The following is a 9,086-nucleotide window of genomic DNA, read 5'->3' as shown; positions in this document are numbered from 1 at the left end:
GGAAAGGGAGGCGGAGGTGTATAACGTGGCACGCGTTCGATGGTGTCGGTGATCGACGAAATAGCTTAATGTGTGCGGGGTGGACGCGTGGTACGCTCGAGGCGTCCACAAATGATTACTGGAACCGAGCAGAAGGAAAATGTCAAACGCATTGCCGTCGCGAGGACTCGTGAACGGTGAGAATAACGAGCTCGGTGCTGCCGCTGCCGCTGCCACTGCTGCTCCCAGTGTCTTTCCTGGTCGTAGTGGTGGTGGTGATGCCGTTGATATTGTTTTCAATGGTTGTGGCAGTGGTGGTGGTGGTGGTGGTGGTGGTGGTGGTGGTGGTGGTGGTGGTGGTGGTGGTGGTGGTGGTGGTGGTGGTGGTAGTGGTGGTGGTGGTGGTGGTGGTGGTGGAGCTGGAGGAGGTAATGGTGGAAGGAGTAGTGGAGAAAGAGGAGAAGGAAGAGGAGGTAGTGGAGGATATGTCGTTACCGTTTCTACCGACGAGGGCGTCGTCGGCGTCGTGGATTTACACGACGCGAATTTGGATCCACGAGCGACGCCGGTAAATTTTCCTGAAATACGTCCATCGAGGGACGCGTCGTCACCGGTTCACGATTGCTACGCCGATGGCAACGCTGACGCCGCTCCTGAATACCGCGAAGTGTGCTCTCTAACGAACGTCTCGACGTCGTTGGAGCTTGACGGTGGTATCACGACGAACACTGTTACTGCTATTGCTACTACTACCGCTACTACTACTACTACTACTACTACTACTACTACTACTGCTGCTGCTGCTACTGCTATTGCTGCTGTTACTACTACCATCATCGCTACTGCTACTGTTACTATCGAAACGAGTACAATAGCAACGACGACGACGACGACGACGACGACGACGACGACGACGACGACGACAACGACGGCGCTGAGGGTCGCGACGTACGACAACGACAACATGGTCGCGGCGATGAACGAGCACTTGTCCACCTCGTCGGCGACGAGCGGTGCACGCACGAGTGCTTCGACAACTACAACGACAACTAGTAACGTCGCCACGAGTAACAACAATAACAACAACAATAACAACAATAGTAGCTGTCCACGGAACGAATTCCAGAGTAACGTTGACGAGGAGAGCAAATCCGTCGCCGGGATACTCAGTTTTCCTTGCGATTTTGATCACATGTACGCCAGCATGACCGACGGTGGGACGCCGGCCGCAGCAACGGCGACCTCCGCTCTCGGTGTAAGCCCGTTAAGGGGTAACGAGCCACGTCAGAACGATCTCACCGAGGTCAAGCACCTTAAAGAATTGTTATTACTTCATTTGGATCTTATTCAACAACAGTCAGAGCAAATCGTCACAAAGGATAAACTCCTCGCTGCCCTTCGACAGGAAAATGAGACGGTACGTGGGAATGACATACTGCATTACTTTTATTCTTCGTTTTACCTTCATTCTCTTTTACCTCTTTCCATCGCGCTTCCTTTCTTTTTTCCCGCCTTTCTTCTATCTCCCCACCTTCCTGTTTGGTCGTCATTCTGTCTCTCTCTCTTTCTCTCTCTTGTTCGCACGCTCTTTCTCTCTTTTCCTCTCCTTCTCTCTCTCTCTCTCTCTCTCTCTCTTTCTCTCTCTGTCTCTCTCTTTTTCGCTTCTTCCTTTCCTCTCCTTCTCTCGTATCAATTCCTTACGTCGCCGTTTTGACTCCATCTTGTAAAACGTGCTACATGGCGCGCACATGCTTTGAATGTCAGTTCTCTTCTTTCCACTCTATCCCTCCTACTTCTTTTGTTCTCCATTATCAAACTGTCCGTGAAGGTCGACCGTGAAGTTTCTACCACGTGGTGGCGCTACTTTGTCATGCTTTACCGCATGCACACATACAACGATACACGTTGATTTGACTTTACATTGTTATCTTTAATTTCTACCGAATTTGGTCCAGTAAGAATGTCAAGTAATTCGAAGATGAGAATGATAATATTCATTCATATTCCAAATAAAGGAAGAAACTCGACGCATCGCTTAAAAAAGTATATTTAATATTATGTTATTGTTTACACTTTAAATCATAATTCATTGTTGAAATTTTCAATATCTCTTATTAAATTTGTTAACTACTATGACCAAACAATTAGCCTTAACGCGTGAATATATTTTAATTTTTTTGTTTTTTTATTGCAGCTCAAATTGCGTTTGGAACGTATGGACAGACGAGTAAATTTGCAAAAGCTAAGATCAGAAAGTAGTGAAAATTCTATTTTATCTGAACATATAGGTGCATGTTCTCCTCCCAGTTTAAACTCAGTGACTATACCATCAACCAGTGATATTCACAAAAGTATTCAATCTGAGTCTAGTAATACGCAATATAATGAAAGTTTTAAAATACGCTTGAATACCAGTGGTGGAATTACTACGGTCAAACAAGAATGTAATGATAATCAAGGTAAGCATGAGAAACAGGACATTGGCAACGAATCTAGACTAGAGTGGGAAGAAAAGAAAAAACGAAGATCTGATCCAACGCCATTATCTAGTGGCATTAAAAGAAAAAGAGGAGTTTCTTGTTCATCTACGATCAGTAATGACACAACTTCGACGATACAGGATAAACAATTAAGTCATGAAAATAGCCGAAAAACGGATAGAAAAGGAAAATCTCTTGTAAGAAAGGAATCGTTTTTAACGACAGAAGAACATTATTATACAGCAGTCGGTGATCCAAATTATACATTAAGTTTGAAAGAATCATCCCCACCAGATATTAATACTACGTTAGAAGTTCCAAATTGGAGAGTTAAAGTATATACTAGCTGTTATACAATGGAAGGAACAGAGAATCTTGATGATGAAATTTTCAACAAAAGGCACTTAAAGTTAGAAAACGATGAAAGAAGAAGGAAAAGATGGGATGTACAGAGGATAAGGTATTTACTTTCTCTTTGTAGATTTTGTAATTTGATTTGTATTGAACTTATTATATAATATGCATATTATTGAATTTCATATTTAATATTGTTTTTTTAGAGAGCAAAGACATATAGAAAAGTTGAAACAAAGGCAAGAACGACAAAATCATCAAGCTACTTGTTATAATACAAATCATACTGGTCCATGTCCATCGACAATGGAAGAGGAGGCTGTGACATCTTTGTGGCCAGATGTAGAACAGATACAAAGCCTTCAAGTGGATCATCAGTTGCCAGTTACTGCATTCGGCGCTCCTATACCTAGTTTTACTCCAAGGTAATGAAAGTAGTTAATTGATAATAAAATATGTGCCAATGATAAATATTACATCAATTTTTTATTTTAGTGAATTTTCCTTACCCTGGACTCACATGGTTCGAACAAAAAGTCGATGTCCTAAAAGGTCTACAGGAAGAAGAAAAACATCTAGGAGATAAACTTTATTTTGGCAAAATTTTTTTTTATGCATCAATTTTAAACTCATTATTAATAATATTGACTCCCCACCACATTTTTTTACGTGTTATATTTTGCTATATAGAATGGAGGCACCAAAGACATTTTTATTATACTTTTTTTTTGTTTTTTTTTTGGTTTTGTTTTTCTTTTTTTTTCTTTTCCTTTTTTTTTTTTTTTAATACATATACGATATACCGGATTTTAGATCATAGAACTTTTTATATTCTTGGCGATTCGGTGTTAACCGTGATAATTTCTATATATTTTGATTGTTAAATTTTGTTATAATTGGTGCCGGTTGTTTTATTTGTACTAATGTACTGTTAAGTTTGATAAAACGTTAATTGTCGGTAATGTTTATTTCGCATACCTGAAACTTGTCTAAAATTGTACAAAGTGATTACTGTACTATTTAAAATTACATTTATTTTTTGCCACTGATTGTATAAAGATTAGAGTAAAAAATGTACTAAGAAGATATAATGTTAAGTAGTATGTTATAAAATGATATTATGTAGAACCATATCACATAATTGTGGATTTTGTGTAGCTCCAATCAATCACAATCTTCGGTTTTTTATCTTGAATTTCTTTTTCTTTTCATTATTTCATTTAATGACAATTTTCTATAGCTATTAAATGATATCAACCTGTTTTTTTTTATAGTCACGATAAGGATGAATCATTTGAAGAAGTGATTCATCTGTTACCCTTATACATTATTATATCAAAATACGCGCATTTGTGTATTTAATTATCATTGTTATAAACAGAAAATATGTGAGATAAAAATAAATATGTATACCATTTTTGTACAATTTATCTGCTCAATGAATTTAAATAATGTCACACAAAAATGTTAACTTTATTCAAACAATGTGTAAATTATAAATCTGTCTTTTTGTGTTAGTAATCACATTCATGCTAACTCGTGTACGTAAAATTATTATAATAATATGAGGAATACTATATCAAAGTTAGGAGAAGTATGATTTTAATTATTATTTAATTTTATCTAACGATAAGGAGACAGGATAGATGATTTACCGTCCATAAGAACTGTTAGTTTTCTAAATGAGTGAACATTACAAAGAACTTGATGTGTATGGTACTAAAAATTTGTAAATATATTCATTCGTCTAATCGAAAATTAGTTTATGTTATTGTAGTATATAAATGTATGACTGAAACTATAAATTATTATTTTTAATATGTGTACATTAAAGAATTTTCCTCCTCCATACCAGTGGATGCATATTGTATCGTGTAAATGTAATAGATATTTTTAAGGGAGATATTTCCATTTTAAGTTCAGATCTGCCTTAAATATACTAAAGTGTACATAATATTGAGTATAATTTTAAAATAAACATAAGTTTATTTATTTCATACGAATAATGTTTGATGCATAATTACATCTCATCTCATTGTAAAAAAAAAAAGTAATTAAGAATGTATTATCAATAAAAATATGATTTACAGAATTACAGTTTTCACATTTAAATATTTGTGTCGTGTTACTTTATAATTATTAATAGTAGAATTGATAATTAAAATCATTGTTCGATAGAATAATTGCAAAGTGAAATGCTGAAAACAGTTTATAAACTCATCATTTTCTCTTAACACTTTTTATTCTAATAAAACTAATATGTGTTTTTACAATCCTTTAATAGTATACAGAGATATTTATTTAAAAATGTACAACTCCTATATTCCTACCTTAATATGATAACTATAATAAAAATATTTAAAAATAGATGAGTAAGTTCATCCTTCACCACAGATTTTTCAAAATTAGTGGCATCAACGACGACATTGCCACAATTTCAATTTGTTAATTGAAAATTTCAAATATATGCTAGTTATATTCAAAAATAAATAATATTGATTTTACGAAAAAAAATCATTGCCTTAAACAATTAATGTACATTAGCGTTGTTTGATGGTTTAAAATTTGAATTTATATGAAGAGTTAATTTTTATTCAAATAATATTTTTACTTTAATAAATCTAACAAAGATTTTATTTGTCCCAGAGTCCGATTTCTTTCATTCTAGTTTGAAAATATTTTTCGAGAGCATTAGCACACCTATAATATTCGGTGTCAGGGCTATTGTATAAGCGACAGTTTGTAAAAATTCGTGTCATGTCGGCTATAAATAATCTTCTAGTTACATAGTATCTAGCTTTTAAACGATCTGTCATAGTTTTAAGATCTGAAATGATACATAATTGATAAAAAATTTGCTTATTAAAAAATTAAAAAATTTCGTTTTAAATATAAAAAACAAGTATATATACAGTACACACCCATTGGATATTTTATGTGATCATAATAATCAGGTACATCATTTTTATCTACTGGTTTTAAAAACGGCCAAGCTGCACTATGATTTTTCACACTATTTAGTACATTTTTGAGTGCATTGTACAATGAATCTGTAATGTCTAAACATGCTTCCATTGGTTCTGGCCCTTGAGTTCCTTTAGCTACACCCCTTGTTCTAGTTTGAGCATAACTTTTCCATCCAGTTTCACGTATTCCAGGAATAGATTCTACTGGTATACCTCTTACCCCTTCTTTAAAGCATGTTAAACCTGGATGAACTTTTTGAATTTCTTGTTGCCTTTGCTGAATTAATTTTTTAATGATCTCTTTCTGTTTTCTTATAACCGCTGTGAATTCTGTATATACAATTTTAGCATTTAATTCACAGTGCATTAACGTAGCACCTTCGTAGTCTTTAATATATCCTTGGTGCATTGCACGTGGTAACTTTATGTCTTTGCTAAAGCCTTGTTTTTTAAAATAGCCAATAGCGAATTCATCCGCAAATGTCAGAAAATGTAATATATTATTTTTTATATGATAATCTTTAAGCATATTCATTAGATGTGTACCATATCCTTTTACTTGTTCTTGACTTGTTACTGCACAAAATACTATTTCTGTAAAACCTTGAGTTGGAAACATGCGGAAGCAAATACCACCAATAGGACGTCCATCTTTTATTAAAGCTAAAGTTTTATGTTTCCTAGACACATGAAAATATTAAGTTCTTTTTTTTTTTTTGCTAGAATTATCTATATATATTTGTTGAAAAATCCATTATTATCTGATTCCAATACTTACGGATCAAAAACTAATTGAGATATGTATTCTTTTGGCATTCTGGGTAACTGATGGCTGAAAACATTATGCAAACCAATCAACCAAAGCATTGTTTGTTTTGAAACTGGTTGTGTCAAACTATTTCCTACAACATGAAATTCAATAATTTTTCTACTTTCTTCTATTTTCGCGGTTTCGTCTCGTGGTACATTTGGTGGAAATACAGCATCGGGTCCACACATGTAATTAGGATCGTTAATAGTCGCAACAATTTCTGCAACAGTTTCATCAGGTAGATCTTCAAAAGATTCTTCGTTTTTTCGTCTTTTTGCATCTAATCGACTTTCAGAATGTGGTCTTTTTTCATGAAGTTTTTTAATTCCTGGGCTTATGTTTATTGTTGTAAAATTGTCTTTGTCATTTGGAACAACTGTAACTTTTTCAAATTCCCCTGTTCTCCTTCCTTGACTTCCTTTTGGCTCTAAATTAACTTGTAAATGTGAAGGAGGTACTTGCTTGAATTCAGGATCCCAAATTGGAGAATTGTCTGAATAAATTTCTACTTCCAGCATAGAAAGAAATCTGTAAATGAGATTACAAGTCTATTAATATAAATTCTATGATATAATATTATTAATGTAAACTTACAAATATCATACATACTTTGGAAAATGTGTCAAGACAAGAACTCTTTTTTCAGGGGTTATTTTGTCTCTTTCATTGTGACATTTATCCATTAATTGTCTACACACTGGTTTGAAGACAGCTTGTAACAAAGTTCTACCAAATACTAATGGTGTGTCATAATGAGGTAAAGAGTCACAAAATGCAGGTACATAACAAAAGACAAGCCATCGTGTATAATTTATTTTGTAAGCTGGTGCTTCGTCACTATTGACTGTTGCTTTTCTAGTACTAGGTGCTTCAAAATTCCAATGATTCAAGCAATGTAAAAACATTTTTGCCATATCGCACATAGCTTGCCATTCTCTTTGAGATAAGTGACCAAATTTATATAAAACAAAATTCATCACTGCTTTTGCTATACTGGGCCTTTCAAATGGTGGTTGACCTAAAGGACCTTCTATTGTTGGTTTTGTCATAGATAGTATGCATTTTCTTAGAAGCTTATATAAATAATAATATACTTTTTTTGTATCTGGGTCTTCTTCTCTATGTATGCCCATAAATATATTATCAGCATCAATCACCATACCCAATAATTTATTAATTTCTTCGTCTGACTGAGTTGGTAAATGAGTAATATGACTTTTCAAAATGTGAGTGCAACTTTTGCACGGGTCAAAGAGATTAGTAACAGCTTGTTGTACCTCATTTTTAGATGATTTCGTTAAAGGTTGCGCATTTTTCCAACCAGTACATTTACAGTCTACAACCTGACAGGCACTATAAGTAGCTAATTTTAATAACTTCTTTAATTGTGGCCAATTAAACATTTGCTGCTTTCTTTGTTGAATTCTTTGTAAATTATTGGGACGACTTGTCTGTTCATTTGGCCTAACAGTGTTTTGCTCTTTATTTGTTTCTGCATGTTGTGATGTACTAGTTACAGATTGTTTTGCGTCTTCTGAAGAGGTTATTGTTGTATTACAATTTATCTCTTCCGCCGCCATATATATTATCTGAAAAATTATCAAATCCATGATAATCTCTGTTTTCTTTTATAAGTAATGTTTAACAATAGATGTCAATTATTAAAAAAATTATTGAAATTATCTAATTGTTGTATTAATTTGGTCTATATAATTTACTGTCACATTTTATGTCACTTATAAATAATGTGTATATATAATATGCTTTTAATTACAATTAAATCCGAAATATTTTTATAAATGATGATTTCAACTAACCTGATTTTTTGTTCTTATTGAGTTGTACTCCGCAATTTTATTTACACAACAACAACGATGACGGGAGGTTAAGTATAAGTAAAAGAAAAAATTTATTTTACACACACTTAAGACACATATCAATAAATGCAATGTTATTTCAATATTTGGAAAAAATGAACAATATTTTTTTATTTTTGATATTTGAACTCGTATTTTTCATCTATTTTTCGTCAGACTTTTTGTTCAACTAAACAAACTACATATATGCGTATGCGTCAAGTGAATCATATGATCGAACTGACTTTCGATATTTGTGACGTCAAATAAAATTCGTCCATTTTGATAAATATTTTTTTGTATAGAAAATGTAATAAATGTAATATTGATTTGTATTAATAGTAAATAGTAATAAATAATAGTATTGTTTATGTATCGTAAAGAAAAGCAATTGAAAATTTGGTTATTATGGATACAATGGAAAAACCAATGCTCATTGGTTGCTGTAAAAGAAGTAAAAATACAAAAATCATGCAATTAATTATTTAGCGCGAAATTTGAATAGCATGCTGCTACTACATTAAAAATAGTCAAACTTCTATAACGTATTTACTCAAAAGAGTTTCTAATTCACATTTTTCCTAAACACATTAGATGTAGAATATAAAATATACATTTATTTTTTCTATTTTTCTTAATT

At 33.3% G+C, this 9,086-nt stretch overlaps 2 protein-coding genes across 2 annotated transcripts; one reads left to right on the top strand and one right to left on the bottom strand.

The window, feature by feature from the left end:
- Positions 1–139: 139 nt before the first annotated feature.
- Positions 140–4,905, top strand: LOC124953871 (serine-rich adhesin for platelets-like). The gene is made up of 5 exons (XM_047505873.1): positions 140–311; positions 357–1,396; positions 2,174–2,919; positions 3,020–3,238; positions 3,309–4,905. Exons 1-5 carry the CDS (start codon positions 140–142, stop codon positions 3,397–3,399), a joined length of 2,268 nt encoding a protein of 755 aa, XP_047361829.1. The 3' UTR covers positions 3,400–4,905.
- LOC124953932 (histone acetyltransferase KAT2A) lies at positions 3,281–8,900 on the bottom strand. The gene is made up of 5 exons (XM_047506012.1): positions 8,408–8,900; positions 7,200–8,179; positions 6,558–7,118; positions 5,735–6,459; positions 3,281–5,640 (listed from the first exon to the last, which is right to left on the bottom strand). Exons 2-5 carry the CDS (start codon positions 8,168–8,170, stop codon positions 5,447–5,449), a joined length of 2,451 nt encoding a protein of 816 aa, XP_047361968.1. The 5' UTR covers positions 8,171–8,179; positions 8,408–8,900; the 3' UTR covers positions 3,281–5,446.
- Positions 8,901–9,086: the final 186 nt, after the last annotated feature.

This window comes from Vespa velutina, chromosome 13 (genome assembly GCF_912470025.1).
Source record: "Vespa velutina chromosome 13, iVesVel2.1, whole genome shotgun sequence".
Lineage (NCBI taxonomy): Eukaryota > Metazoa > Arthropoda > Insecta > Hymenoptera > Vespidae > Vespa > Vespa velutina.
This window is presented reverse-complemented; position numbering and strand designations above follow the sequence as displayed.

Coding starts and splice junctions, on each gene's coding strand:
- LOC124953871 (XM_047505873.1), top strand. CDS start 140: ATGTCAAACGCATTGCCGTCGCGAGGACTCGTGAACGGTGAGAATAAC. Junction 1,397..2,173: donor TTCGACAGGAAAATGAGACG/GTACGTGGGAAT, acceptor TTTTTATTGCAG/CTCAAATTGCGTTTGGAACG. Junction 2,920..3,019: donor TGGGATGTACAGAGGATAAG/GTATTTACTTTC, acceptor TTGTTTTTTTAG/AGAGCAAAGACATATAGAAA.
- LOC124953932 (XM_047506012.1), bottom strand. CDS start 8,170: ATGGCGGCGGAAGAGATAAATTGTAATACAACAATAACCTCTTCAGAA. Junction 7,119..7,199: donor GTCTTGACACATTTTCCAAA/GTATGTATGATA, acceptor TCTCATTTACAG/ATTTCTTTCTATGCTGGAAG. Junction 6,460..6,557: donor TCTCAATTAGTTTTTGATCC/GTAAGTATTGGA, acceptor TCATGTGTCTAG/GAAACATAAAACTTTAGCTT.